This window comes from Rhamphochromis sp. 'chilingali' (genome assembly GCF_963969265.1).
Source record: "Rhamphochromis sp. 'chilingali' genome assembly, chromosome: 5".
In the NCBI taxonomy this organism is placed as follows: Eukaryota; Metazoa; Chordata; class Actinopteri; order Cichliformes; family Cichlidae; genus Rhamphochromis; species Rhamphochromis sp. 'chilingali'.
In genome coordinates this window covers 20,792,213-20,806,641 of record NC_137932.1, presented here as the reverse complement: position 1 = coordinate 20,806,641, position 14,429 = coordinate 20,792,213, and the positions used below count along the sequence as shown (strand labels likewise).

At 43.0% G+C, this 14,429-nt stretch overlaps 1 protein-coding gene across 9 annotated transcripts in view; it reads right to left on the bottom strand.

The window, feature by feature from the left end:
* Window positions 1-14,429, bottom strand: part of ncoa1 (nuclear receptor coactivator 1) — a 106,581-nt gene that overhangs the window by 23,850 nt on the left and 68,302 nt on the right. For all 9 annotated transcript variants that reach the window (XM_080883080.1, XM_080883079.1, XM_080883082.1 and 6 more), the window contains 6 exons: window positions 12,118-12,297; window positions 9,382-9,474; window positions 8,576-8,716; window positions 7,710-7,857; window positions 5,531-6,521; window positions 562-771 (listed from right to left, as the gene is read on the bottom strand). In XM_080883080.1, the coding sequence (XP_080739206.1) occupies window positions 562-771; window positions 5,531-6,521; window positions 7,710-7,857; window positions 8,576-8,716; window positions 9,382-9,474; window positions 12,118-12,297 (1,763 nt within the window). The remainder of the gene's footprint in view (window positions 1-561; window positions 772-5,530; window positions 6,522-7,709; window positions 7,858-8,575; window positions 8,717-9,381; window positions 9,475-12,117; window positions 12,298-14,429) is intronic.

Genomic DNA, 14,429 nt, shown 5'->3' with positions numbered 1-14,429 from the left:
CTGGTTTGTTTGTTTGTTTGTTTGGTTGCTGTGACCTATTGACCTCTTGTATTAATTCCCTCCTATCTTTCTATTGGTGTCTTTTATTATGGTGGTACAGCTTTTATCTTGCTATTACCCATGTGCTGTAGTCATTCTTATTGGTAGCTTTTATCTATGAACATAACTCGTTATTTTTTATTTTTTTTATCCGTTATCAATGTTTGAACCTTTTATTGTTTTATGTAAAGCACTTTGGTATGCCCAAGGCTTTTAAATGTGCTCTATAAATAAAGATTGTTGTTGTTGTTGACGAGTAAAATCCCTATTTTTCTTACTTTTACCAGTTCATTAGTTTTACTTCCTAAACCTGGCTGCTCTAATGGCGTTTTACCTCATTATTTTCTGTCGCAGTCTCATTTTAAAGCGTTATTTTATTGGTCTGATGATGCAGTGGCGATCTGAAACAAGTTCTCATTAAGCTGTAGTTGAAATCCCACTCTGAAGGCCTTCTGTTTTATTACTTTACACAAATGTTAAATGCCCAATTTTCAAAAATTAACACAATATCAACAGCTGTACCATGGAGTCTCGGCTGTCTTTGCGGCTGTCTCTGCGGTTTTCTCCGACAGGGCTCGATTTGGGGCTGGACACTCCTCCAAGTTTGGTTGCACCTCCTGCGCCAACCGTTGACCCTGTACAGGTCACTCCCTCCCCACCAGCTTTCTTCTCTACCTTAATTCTCACTGTCTGAAGGCTCAGAGCAGATGGAGGTGGCAGGTCGTCCAAGTCCTTCAAAAACAAAAAGGTTTCAGCCAGGTGCCAAACATCAGGAAGTCAAATACAATGTAGTATACAGTAAAGAATAAATGTTCATCATAAATTAACGGACTTAAGCACTGCTTGCATTTACCTGAAATTTAAATATATGAAAATGTAATAATACAGAGAACCCTAAATGTAAGGTTTGAATATTAATGATATCAAAATATGAGCTAATTATTATGTTTAATTTTCACCTTTTCATAGAGTGACTGCATCCGAACACATAGTTTACAGAAGAATGTATGTTTGTATGGGATATTAAAGACCATCTTAAATTATAATATATTTGACTTTTAAAATTAAAACAATCCAACCATTAAAAAAGACCAAATAGTATATTAGTATATTTTTATACTGCATTGTGTTTCCTTTAAATTTTATTCCAGAAAAAGAAGCTAAAGTTCTCTTTCATAGCATTCGTTTGTGTCCACTATGGGAACGCCTCCTGCGTGACCTCATCAGAAGCTCAAATACCATTACGCCAGCCCTTACAGGCTGGCTAGGTGACGCCCATGTCAGGAGGGGCCAGTGCCTCCCTATATAATAGGCTGACATAGCGTCAGATGTCATTCAAAAACCTCTTCTCGCTTCTCACAGAAGCCTGTAGACAACTGTGCTATTGGGTGCTAAAGCTAAACTGTCCACAGATTCGAATGAACAACTCGGTCGCCGGGCGCTTTGTTCCCAGCTTTCAGTTGTCCACTAGCATACAAGCAGTAGCAATACTGTTCTGGAGCTAGTGCGGGTGCCAAGTAGCAATACTTTCACCCAGGGAAGTAGCAATACTTTCCGAAAGCGAAGTAGCAACGCTTTGCTAATAAAGGTACCCCTAGCTTCACCATCAGGTAGCAATACCCTTCGACGCTAGCGGTTTTAAACATTAGGTAGCAATACCTGTAGAAAAGTAGCAACACTTTTCACCCCACGTTAGCGAGGAATAGCAATATTCTCCGCACTCAGTGTCGGTCTTGCTAACGTGCGCAACCCTCTAGCTAACCATGGCTACGACGGCCAACGAAGTTGCAAAACTTTGTCCTTTGCGCAAAAAGATTTTTGCCTGGGATACACACCCCGTGTGTGCGGCATGCCTGGGCTTATCTCACGCTCAGGCTGCCTTGACACCCGCACGAGACTGTATCCACTGCGCGGCTTTCCCACGCAAACTACTCCGCCGCATGCTAGCTCGCCAGGCTAACCTGTCGGGTGGCGACCCTTTGCTGTGTGAGGCTGCTGCGGTGCCCGATGATTTGGCCGCAACGCCAGGGCCGAGCTGGGTAGAGGCAGACCCTCAGCCCATCGCGACCGCTTTCCCGTCGCTGGAGGCACACGGAGATCGTGAGTTTTTCCCCGATGCTGGAGTCACCTGGGGAGATGCCAACGAGGACGGAGATGAGTCGGCTGATTCAGAGCTCCTGCTGTCTGACGATGGCGAGGAGGAAGATTCCAACCTCCTTGGCTAGCATCAGCTGGGCTGCAAAGCCCTTGGCTACCGGCGAGGTTGAAAAACCGACACCGCCGTCTCCCCTGGATCTCGACATGCAGGACATGTGCAAGCGCGCAGCCGCTAGGCTCAACATCCCGTGGCCCGCCATACAAACAGAGGATGTAAAGTCTCGTTTTGACGGCGAGCCCACCCACTCAGCGCTGGGTGGGCTCGCAGGGACTGGACCCTCACCGAGACGGCCACCGTCGCGTGAGAGTCTCTGCAGACTGTTCACTCGCTCTCCGCGAGTGGAAGAGGCCAGGTTTCTTGTCTCAGGGCGTTGCCATGGGGGCAGTTTCAGCCAGGAAGGCGATTTCCACAGATGCCCCTCTTTCGGGCTGGGGGGCCACCCACGAGGGAAGAACAGTGAATGGGGCCCTCACTTGCGCTCCACCCACATAAACTGTCTGGAACTGCTGGCGGTTCACCTGTCGCTAAAACACTTTCTCCCTTGGCTGAGAGGTCATCATGTTTTAGTGAGGTCGGACAATTCCACCGTTGTGGCCTACATCAACAGACAGGGGGTCTGGGGTCCCCCAAGTTACACACACTAGCACACAGACTGATAGTCTGGAGCAGTGTCCACCTGCTGTCACTGAGAGCAACTCACGTGCCGGGGATCTTGAACTTTGGAGCAGATCTTCTCTCCAGGGGAAACCCGCTGTATGGGGACTGGAAGCTTCACCCAGAGGTGGTGAAGCAGATCTGGCTGCGATTCGGTCAGGCGACCATGGACGTTTATGCGTCCAGTGAGAATGCTCAGTGTCCCCTGTTTTACTCGCTGCATGATCAGAGAGCTCCACTCGGAGTGGATGCTCTAGCTCACGAGTGGCCGAGAACCCTCCTCTATGCTTTTCCCCCAGTGGCCCTCATTTCTCCAACTCTGGCCACAGTGAGGGAGAGAAGTCACTATATGATCCTGATAGCCCTGCACTGGCCAGGGAAACACTGGCTGGCCGAGATTTTTCAGCAGCTGTGCGGCCCACCTTGGCTGTTACCACTACGCAGAGACCTCCTGTCTCAGGCACAGGGGGAAATATTCCACCCCCACCCAGAGAGGCTGGCTCTGTGGGCTTGGCCCGTGAGTGGTTTAACCTGAACACGGTGGGGCTCCCTCATAGTGAATTACAGGCCACCCCTTTTCAGTGCTCTGTGGCTGTGATTCTGTCATTTCTTCAGGCCCTGATTGATAAGGGTAAAGCCTTCTCCACCATCAAGGTGTATTTGGCAGCAATTTCAGCCTGCCATATTGGTTTTGAGGGAAAGACTGTTGGCCAGCATCCCTTAATATGCCGTTTCATGAAGGGTGCACGGCGTAAATTGCCTACGTCTAGGCTGTTGGCTCCATCGTGGGACCTTCCCACAGTATTGGCTGCGCTCTCCTGTTGCCCATTTGAACCCCTGGAACAGGTTGAGTTGAAATTTCTGTCCTTGAAGACGGCTCTTTTAATTGCTTTAGCTTCTGCTAAACGTGTGGGAGAGATCCACGCTCTCTCAGTGCATCAGTCATGCATTCAGTTCTCCTCGGATAATACGAGGGTCAGTATGCGGCTCACCCTGCCTTTGTCCCAAAGGTTGTCGGCACATGTTCCCCTATAGAACTGCCGGCCTTTTGCCCACCGCATTTCTCCTCAGAGGAGCAACAGCGGCTGCATACCTTGTGTCCAGTCCGTGCTCTGCGCATTTACATGGACCGAACCCAGAGTGTCAGACAAAGTGACCAGCTGTTCGTGTCCTGGGCTAAACCACATATGGGAAAGCCTGTGTCTAAACAGCGCCTCTCCCATTGGATAGTAGGAGCAATTGCCCTGGCCTATACTAGCAGGGGCCTTGAGCCCCCTGCTGGCTTACGTGCGCATTCCACTAGAGGTCTGGCGACCTCATGGGCTCTCTTTAGGGGAGTTTCTATTCAGGAGGTGTGTGCAGCTGCATGCTGGACCTCACCTCATACATTTGCTAGGTTTTACAGGTTAGATGTGACAGCACCTAACCTAGCACATTCAGTCCTCAGTGCAGGTTCTTCCCGGGTGGGGGCCTCTCCCCTGTGAAGTGCTGTTGGGGACGGTTGTCTTCTTAACAGGCATGTCTGGCAATCCGGGAGTCAGTATTTCTCCCATAGTGAGACACGAAACGAATGCTATGAAAGAGAACTTAAGGTTATGTATATAACCCCGGTTCTCTGAGTAGCATGAGTGAGTGTCTCACCAGACCGCCCTCCTTGCTATGGAAGCGAGGAAGTGGTGGGCTTGTTTTGAATGACATCTGACGCTATGTCAGCCTATTATATAGGGAGGCACTGGCCCCTCCTGACATGGGCGTCACCTAGCCAGCCTGTAAGGGCTGGCGTAATGGTATTTGAGCTTCTGATGAGGTCACGCAGGAGGCGTTCCCATAGTGAGACACTCACTCATGCTACTCAGAGAACCGGGGTTATATACATAACCTTAAGTTTCCTTTTATAGTATTTGCAATGCCCTATATTCTAGACTTCCATTGCAATAAGTGAAAATGATTAACTATTATTTCAGATGCTGTTCTGGTTCTGATTCTCATCTTTTGGGTTGAGTAGGGATGTGTTTGTAGACTGTTATTTTTTTTAGTTTTTGTTTTATGTGGCAGCAGAAAGGAAAAAAATGTGAATATCAGATTAGAAATAAATACAGTATAGAAGGCAATTACTAATACTTTCAGGCTCACGTGCAGCCCTGCACTCCAATACAGCTGGAATTGTGTGGCTTTTGGATCTCTTATAGTCATAACCCTACTTAGGTAAAACTATCATAGTTTGGACCTAAAATACAAAGTATCTAAAATAAAATCAGTATATATATTCTAATACTGGATCATTGTAATTGATTCCAAATTGTCTATATAATTTTTATTTTGCTGCTGTACACTGCTGGGCAGCTTTATCTAGAACAATCGTTTAGTGCAGTTGCTTGTAACTAAAGCTTTAAAATAAATGGTTTTAAGTACAAAGCGCAATATTTGTATCCAAAATGTGCTGATTTTAAGCATAAAGTAGCAAAACACAGAAGTAATATTAAATAAATAACATTATTAAATTGTACTTCATTAAGCATTTCACCAGTGGTCGTGTCCGGGCTCTCGTCCACTGTAAGATTAACAGTAATCTAATAACATAAGACTGGCAGTGGGGCACAAGGAGAACCGGTCTTCCATATGTGGTGTGGTGGGAAAGGAATTTAGAAAGAAAAAAAGCTTTGGGCTTCCATATTATACCTTTTCATCTGTACCCAGGAGAAAACGAAGCAACTGGTGGTCCTGTGGCTCTCTCGAGTCGCTCTTGGGAGGTCCTGCACCCAGCGCCGGACTGGCAGGTGGCTCCTTCTTGATCTCAACTTCAGTTTTGTTTATTCCTTCCTCACTGGTGGTGGAGGCATCATTGGGACTACTGTCCTGAAGCAGCCGGTGGAGGATCTTGTGTCTTTCAGTGAGACTGCTGTGGGAGGCAGGGCACTGAGGGGCAGGAGCAGGGTTAGGTGGATGAGGTGAGGAGGTGCAGTGGATGCTGTTGCTGTTGTTGTTAGAGTCAGCTCCTGTCCCATTGCTATCCAGAAGCTGATTGAGTCTGGGGTTACCCAGCTGTGAGGCAGAAGAAAGGGGGACTTTAACAGAGTCCTCTCCCCCTTCTTCACCTCCATCTGAGGGTTTTGTTGACGGAGGTCGAATAGAGGAGCCGGTGGGTGTACTGGCTTGTCTCTGAAGGACCGGAGAGGACAGGGAGAAAGACCCTGTTGACCCACCGCTTGCGCTACTGTTGCCATCACCACTAGACTGCTGCCTGTTGAGGCTTCCTCCACTGCTTAGAGCCCCAGCTGGGGAATGGAGGCCAGGTGTGGAGGGAGAGAAGGGGTTCCCTGGTACCCGAGGGCTCCCACCTAACCCAGGACTGGCCCGTGGCATCCTGGGCGACATAAAAGAGGTAGGGGTTGCTGTAAGTGGGCTGCTCAAAGGAGAGGGGCTGTTGACCTGCTGGGGACAATTCGTCCGATTGGGTGTCAGGTAGCCTGTCGGCGTGGCTGGATTATGTCCGTGGGAAGAGGCATTGCTGTTGTTGGTGTGAAGGCCCGCGGTGGCGAGACTTGAGCCTTGGGTTGAATTACTGCTGGGGGGGAGGGAAGGGGAGCGGGAGGGAATTTGGGCGATACCGCTGAGGGTTGGTGGAAGGCTGGGGTTAGTGTTTTCCTGAGAGCTAGCAGTGTTGTGTTCCCTGGGAAAAGAAAAAACAAAGGAAAATTAAAGATGTCAACCACATCTTTATATCACGTCCACAAACACCCCATTTTCTATCAGTGTCTGCCTTATCCAGGCTTCAAGCGTCATCCAGGCTTCTCTGTCTGCTGCTCTTTAAATTCTCCCCGTAATCAATAAAGTGAAAAAAACATTAAACATTCATTATCTCCATTACAAGCTTTAAGAATGAAAATCCATATCAGAACACTTGTCGTAGCACTTTTTGTTTGCTGATGATTAAAAAACTTCTGTTAACAATCAATAAGTCAAACTGCACCTTGCATGGAAGAGAAAACATCAAATAAAATGTAATAAAATGGCCAATCAGTACATTACTGAAATTCCCAGAGGAACCCACCCGAGGGATTAGTAAAGTTTCATCTAATCTAATTAAGACAATATCAATTAAATATGAGGAACAAAAAATTATAATAAAATAAACTAGAATAATCAATAAACTCTAGTGAGAAAAGGAAATTCTGAAGAATTCAGTTACAACAAGCCAAAATAACAACCTTACTGGGTTTCCACACTTTTCCTTGAATTCAAGCACTTTTCAAGATATCCCAGCACCTTATGGCTGTGGCAAGTTACTCTCTCAGTTCTTCGGCACATTCAATGAGTCTGCCATAAATGATCAAATTACTGTGTAAGGCGCACATTCATCTGAAAAGTATCACTGACCCATTTTACCATAAAAGCAGTTTAATTACACTTTAACGCAGCTGGTAGAACTTCAGAGAAAGTCAGAGCATTTTTAAAATCCTTGAAAATACCAGCATCATCTGCAACATCCCCCAAAAAGACCATAACTGGGAAACTAACATGCATGGGACTCTGCAGGTGCATGCTGTGCACACTTCAGTGGATGAAAATTCATTTTACTCTGAGATACCACTTGTTACTGACACAAAGTGAAGTAAATTACTATCATAACATCTACACTAAGGCTAACTTCTGAAACTGGATAATTAATTCTGACCATGGAAGTACAAAGTTTTAAAATCTTTGACCTTTTACATGTGGTTGTCAAACATCACTTTATCCACTAATAAATAAGATTAGGCTCAGTTGCAGTCATCTCCTGTGTGTGTGTGTGTGTGTGTGTGTGTGTGTGTGTGTGTGTGTGTGTGTGTGTGTGTGTGTGTGTGTTCAGTCACAGTACCTGTCAATAGTGTGAATGCCCATAATGAAGGGCTGTACATCAGGGTTGGGGGGGCAGCAGAACTTGCAGCGGGTCTGAGCACTAAGCGGAGTGCCATCACTCAGAGTGAAATGGTACAGCGGGCTGATTGCGGTCCCATGTGTCATCACTGTTGAGAATGAAAGAGAAATAAAGGATTTAGGCCTAAAAAGGTCATTCTGAGGCAGACATCTGTGTTATAAGACGAGGTGACAGATGATGCTCCACCTCGGCTTTAGCCTGCTGCTTAAACGTGCTTTAGATTTACCGCATCCATTTCTGATAAGCTTGAAGTCTCACAGAGGAGTTCTCTAATTCAGATACATGAACCACTTCAACTGGTTTCTTTTGATGTGGAGGAGCAGCGTCTCAGGAATGTGTCACTTTTCTGTTAGCAGCCGAGCTGAAATTAAGCCAAGTCAGTCGATGTATAACTAACTTCTGAAGTGTGACGACTTCTTTTAGTTCCTTATCTTTTAGTAAGTTAAGTGTGTAATTATTGCTTGGTAAAAAATAAATAAATAAGAATAATAATTTGCAGGGCTGCAGGAACCTTACAGACTAATCAATCAACCTCATTCATTACTGGTTACAAGCCTAGAGCGAAGTTGTCACCTCCATAAATCTACATAAACATCCTCTCTCGATGTAGGTGGATCCAAGTTAGTTTGAAAAGTTTTTAATATTTAGTATTCTACTCAGTTCACTATAGTGCCATTGACATGTTGCAGAAACTCCTGCAGCCATGACAGAGCCGGCAGTGAGCGTGTCAATAATTTCTGAGAGTGGAGGCAAAAGGGGGGAGAGAGAGAGAGAAGAGAAAAAAAAAATCAATAGTAGCTACTCACCCTCATGCAAAAGCTTCTTGGCGTGGGAGGGCTCTTTGCCCTGCGGCTGAAAGAAAGCATAGATACATTTCCTGACCAGGTCCTCCCATCCAGGCCTGCCTGTCGCTCGCAAAGCACTAGTTTCTATGGAGATGATCTTCCCTGGATTAAAACACCACACACACACAAACAAAAGATCAGCCTGCACCGATTTCAACAACTGCAGCAGACTTCACACTTTCAGGGTTCACACTGTTACCTTTGAGAAACGAATTTAAAAAAAAAAAAGGAAAATCTCCGAATACTTTCTAAAATGATCTTTAAGCCTCATTGTTGCTGTAATTTTTCAAGATTTTAGGCTTTCGTCTGGGTGGGATATAAATTCATTCTAATAATACAGTAAAGCAAATTTTGTACATGTGTTTGAGTTTTAGTGACTGAACGCGAGGTAAGGGAGTGAACATACTATTGAGGGATGCAGATGAGAATTTAAAGGATGGATATATATGTTAGTATTTGGATTTTTACACTCATTTACAGCCTTTTTAAGAACACGTGAGGTATCTGCTCAATTCTTGACACCCCCCTTATTCTTCTTTGTGCTATAAAGGTTTAGTTCCTTTAATGTCTTGAACGGGAAATGTTTAAACTGAAGAGAGTTGCTTACTAAGTCTTGTTCTGTGCTGATATATCACAGCGTGGTATGAACTGTGGTTGAATAAAATAAATGCTGACCTCACAGGCGGTGCTACAAAGGGCCCCAAAGCCTCACAGGTAAGAGTTTGAGAACCATGGGTGTAGACGATGAGATTTTTATTTCCTTTTACCTGTGGGATCCTGCTTTGTGATAAAAGACTCCGTGCTGACAGGCTGGGTTCGTGGCATCCGGCAGGCAATGCATATCAGGCAGCTCTGCAGGTCTAAAGAGGACACAAGGAGCGAGGTTTATGTAAATGTTTGTTGCAGTCAATAAAAGAAAGAAAAAATTCACAACAGCTGAAGAATGGAGGTGATATAAATGAATTTAAAGACTAAGGGATGCACAGATTCACCCCCTTTTGTGTCAAGACAACAAATTGCTGAATACTTTTAAGGTTTTTCAGGATTTCATTAAACTAGTTTTAAATGTTTATCACCTGCAAGACTGATATAACACAGAAGAGAAGATCATCAGTTATATTATTACTTAATATGGTGATAACAACTGAACACGGTTGTTATCAGCTGAAATATAATTAATAACTCTATAGCAGTAGAAATATCCATTACTTGGGAGCATACAGTCCATATTCTTATTACTTAACACGAATCGCTGTCTTTGGAAACCTTAAATACAATTTTCTTAAATACAACAGATTCTTTTTTACAGTGGATTTTGGATATTCTTGAAATATATGAAGAATTCAATCCAAAAAACAGTCTGAAAAATAGCAATAAAAGTATGAACTGTGAGACAGGAGAGCGGGGACCAAATTCCCGCCCTATACCTGCGCTGTATTATTAAAAGATATTTGTTAAATCCAAGTAGTGAATATCAAAGACCTTCAACTACACATCCTCCTTCTTGCAACCACTATTCAATTACAATAACAGCTTGCAACATTTATTGTGCTGCATTTTTTTGCCCCACAATGGTGGTCTTGTTTTGTCTTGCACCATAAATCTAGAACATCCCTCTCGTTCACAGTGTATCACACATCTCTTAAAGCCCAAACTCACTCCCCCAGTTTAGCTTAATTTAAGTCAAGATGACAGAAAGATAAACTCTGGTCAACAAAAGAAGCAAAACCAGTTCAGCTGTTTGGAAACAGTTTCTTTCAAGACGTTTGGCAGCAAATACAACAAATATAAATAACACAAAAACACTTATATTTAAAAGTTCAATGAATGAACTACAAAACGGACGAAACAACAGCTTGCTGGAACACAAAAATAACATTTTCTTGCCAATTTTCTATAGAAACATGTCAAACAATGAAGTAGGAGCCACTAAACCAGATTCCACACACAAGAAGAGAGTCCTCCAATCCACAAGGCCAGCTCTTATCAAAGTGACTAAAAAGCAGACAGAACAAACAGCCCAATGAGTCTGCAATGCAGGAAAAAAGAAAAATCACACAGTTCATCAAGGCTACTGCGCCAGCGGCTCCAAAGAACATTAAAAACATCACCCAACAATCTGATGGCAGTCCAATTAACCAGCGAGTGAAAGGTTTTGGTGGCAGCATCAACAGCAAAAAGTCATAAAATAACTGCAGAAGTATTTATCCATCAACAATGATCACCTTCTGTGTAAGCCAAATCCATTATTTTCTTAAATTGGATTGATTCCTGACATAGCCAAGAACATTTTCATGATTCGGGAGAAACAGATAAACAAGTTTCAATAAGCGAAAACATGCTTCCCTCACCTAAGAGAAACACTACTAATAGAGTTTTAAAAAAATAACTAATTAAAACTTCATATCTAAAACTATTCTTTGTCTTTTTTTTTTTTTTTTAACTCTGAGTGCACTGGAAACCCATAGATAGAAAGACACTCTGCTACTATAACAGCTTTACGTGATTCACATTTTTAAAAAATCCTTATTTATCCTTTACTGGAATTTTGTGACGTTTCAGCTCCTCTTCCTTGAAGCAAGCGTTCTTCCAGTATGCTGTTCCTCCATCATCCATTCGTAAGATAAGATACATCCCTGTGTTACAGCATCCAAAACACCACCAACCTTTAATGTAACTTAAATAGATTATAAAGGTGAAGAAGCTCACTAAGAAAGGATAAATACAATAACTCATAAACTGCTGTACAAGTACATGCGTAACAGGAAATGAGGAAAGTATAATAAAGAAAAGCGTAATAAGTTTCATTTAAAGGCCGTTTCAGATTAACACAGATGTGCTAAGAAGGAAATACAAAATGCTCAAAGAACTGTGTCATAGGTGAACAATGTGGTGAGAGCCACAACTCTGTGCTGACAAGAACAGTAAAACCTCAGCCGAGGCTAAAGGCAAGGATCATGGAAAGTCATGGGAACAGCAGGAGGATATTAGGATGTTACATGTAATAATAGCAGGCCCGCTGCTGTATGTTCTATATCACATGAGCCAAAGTCAAAGCAAAATCCCACCTGGGGCAAATCTGAAGCCAGCCTGACTTCCTATATGGCTATTGAGCTGTCATGTTCAGGCCTGTAAAACAGGCTTGGTAATACTTGTAGGCATATGTGAAGAAGAAAGTGATTCTTATTCCTCTGTGCGGCCCTGAATTTGACACCCTTGTTCAGCTGTCTTATATAACAATTCCTAAACATGCAAACTGATACCAGCCAGTCTGGTGAGCAACTTCAAGATATTTTTTCTTCAAAGAATGGTGCAGAATGCACACATTGGTGCAATACCTAAATAGATTTATATTCAGCTGTTAACACTGAGTCAGTTCAAACCATGATCATCGTAAGGCTATACTCTGATGAGTGCCTATTGATATTGGCTTTAAAAACTACAATCTAGTGATTCAGTGTAGGAAATGGTTCATGGCTGTGTTGTAATATGTATGTATGTACCATCTCCCTCCTCCTGCATGGTCCGTAGCTGGGACACGGTGAAACACTGCATGATCTCATACTGCTGCCGGGCCTCCAGGTTCTCCGAATCCACCTCGTCTGGTGGTCTCTTCAGCATGCGACAGTTAAAGGCGTGGCTGTTCCTGCGCCCAGCTTCTTGTGGCCACGGGACACCATTTACTACAACAAAGAGAAAGTTAAATATTGATGAGGAAAGAGAAAATAAACAAAGTCCCATCATTTCCACCACTTCATGATAAAATCTCTTTACTAAACCTGGTACAAATCACCCTCAGGAACGCCATCCTTTTTTAATTTAGCACTAGAACTAGAGATGCAAATGCTCGTCTGATTTGCACAAAGTGCAGCAAAATAAATGCTGACAGTGGGACGCTTTGATGCGTTTTGCACACATTTTAAAAATTAGACAATAGGGCATTTGCAAATCCAAATCTGCTGCACACATTTGAAAGACAAGAAAAGACTTTTGCATCTATGCATTCATTCTTTCTTACACAAATATCACTCCTTTAATGAGATTTATGGTGAAAGGACAAAAAGACATCAGCTTAGATGAGAATGTCTGATCTTAATATCAGCATCATATTTTACTCATTTACAAGTTCATAACTAAGAACTATGGAGGTTTGTTTCCGTCACACTTGTGTGAATCAAGAAGAAGATTTTGCTACTGAGGCTTTCGTGCAGAAAGACTCTTAACCCCAGCAGCTTCATACAGCACCAGGGGGTTGGGACATAATTTAATGTTGCACTCAATTAAAGCAGGGCTATCAATCTGCTATAATCCTAATTGTGAGGCACAGATGGAACAGCAGAGCTGTGCTGGCCTCTGCGCATCTCGGCACTAATCGTGGTCGATGAGAGAGAGTGGGAGAGAGGGAGAGGGGAAAGCGAGGAATTTATTTTCCAATTTACAGTCTATAACACACAGAGAGAGCACCAAATCACCCAAACATGATTCACACGGTGAAAGGAATGCTTAGTGGAATTTGTAATTAGTGGACACAAATGGAAAGATGTCAGCGGAACCGGTGAAACAGTATCAAGTTAAAACATTTGCCTAGTACTTTTTAACGTGTTTAATAATTATATACTACGTAACTGCTTAACTTAGTCTATACCAGCAGTCACCCGGTGAGAGAGGGAACACCAGTTCATCACAGCTCTAACCAAACACCTCTCACTCACTTTCACATTCAAAAACTCTCTTTTAACAGGAAGAAACCTCCAGCAGAACCAGACTTGGGGAGAGGCGGCGACTGATTGGGGGTTAGTGGATGAAGACACGGCAGAGATATTTCACACATTTCTGGGAAATTTTATAATCAGTTAACAGACAAATAAGCATTACTTTAGACTGTGAGGGGGGACACAAACTACAAAAACAAAACAAAATAAACAAACCAAAAAACCCACAAAATAAAATGGATAAAATTCGAAGCAAATGTAGCACTGAGGCTAAAACCGAGGATTTTCCTAGCATTGTAGAGGCGCTGGGTTTTCAGTTCCTCAGATGCTGGAAGTGCATGGAAACTGCAATAAAATTAACTATTAATGTGCTTTCTCCATGCACAAGGAATGCTCTATTTTTTTGCATACTGCATGCCGTTACTACGTAAGGTAAAAACTTGCCTTTCATAGTAACATATCTTCATGAGTTTAAAACCACAAACCAATGAAGCTGGAAGAGCACAAATCTTTTCACAGCTTTAAATAAACTGATTATTTGTTTGAATCCTGAACTAGTTGTTACATTTGATACACAGTGAGGTAGATAAGTTACAGAAAGGAAACAAGGTGCAGCCAATTCAGGGCCAGTGTTTGTGGGAGAGGATAACTGCTTTGAAGCAATTTTTGTAACTTTGCAAAGATTTAAAAAGCACAAAAGCATTTTGTTCTGCTGCCTAATCTGTTCTTCTCTCCTTCCATTTTACTGTTCTGGGTTCATTTAGTAAATAACAATTTTAAATACAATATCAAAATTTATATTAATTTACAAAGGGCTGCAAATCCTTGTTAAGCAACACAAAGAAGAAGCACTAAAGGATTTAAGAATAAGCTAAATGTTGACAACCAACCTAAGATGGTAAAAATCCATCTGCTAAGTGTCTCTGTGAGTTTATTTTTCTTTAAAATCTGTTTCTGAGTAGAAAAAAAGAAGTACTGGAGTGCCTGGTGCCGAATTACAAGACCAATGGAAAATACAACAATTCAACCTTGTTGCCTAGTGCACTCTGTTATCTTTTGTCCTTAAATCCCCCTCATCTGGCCCCTACGTTTCCATTCTAATC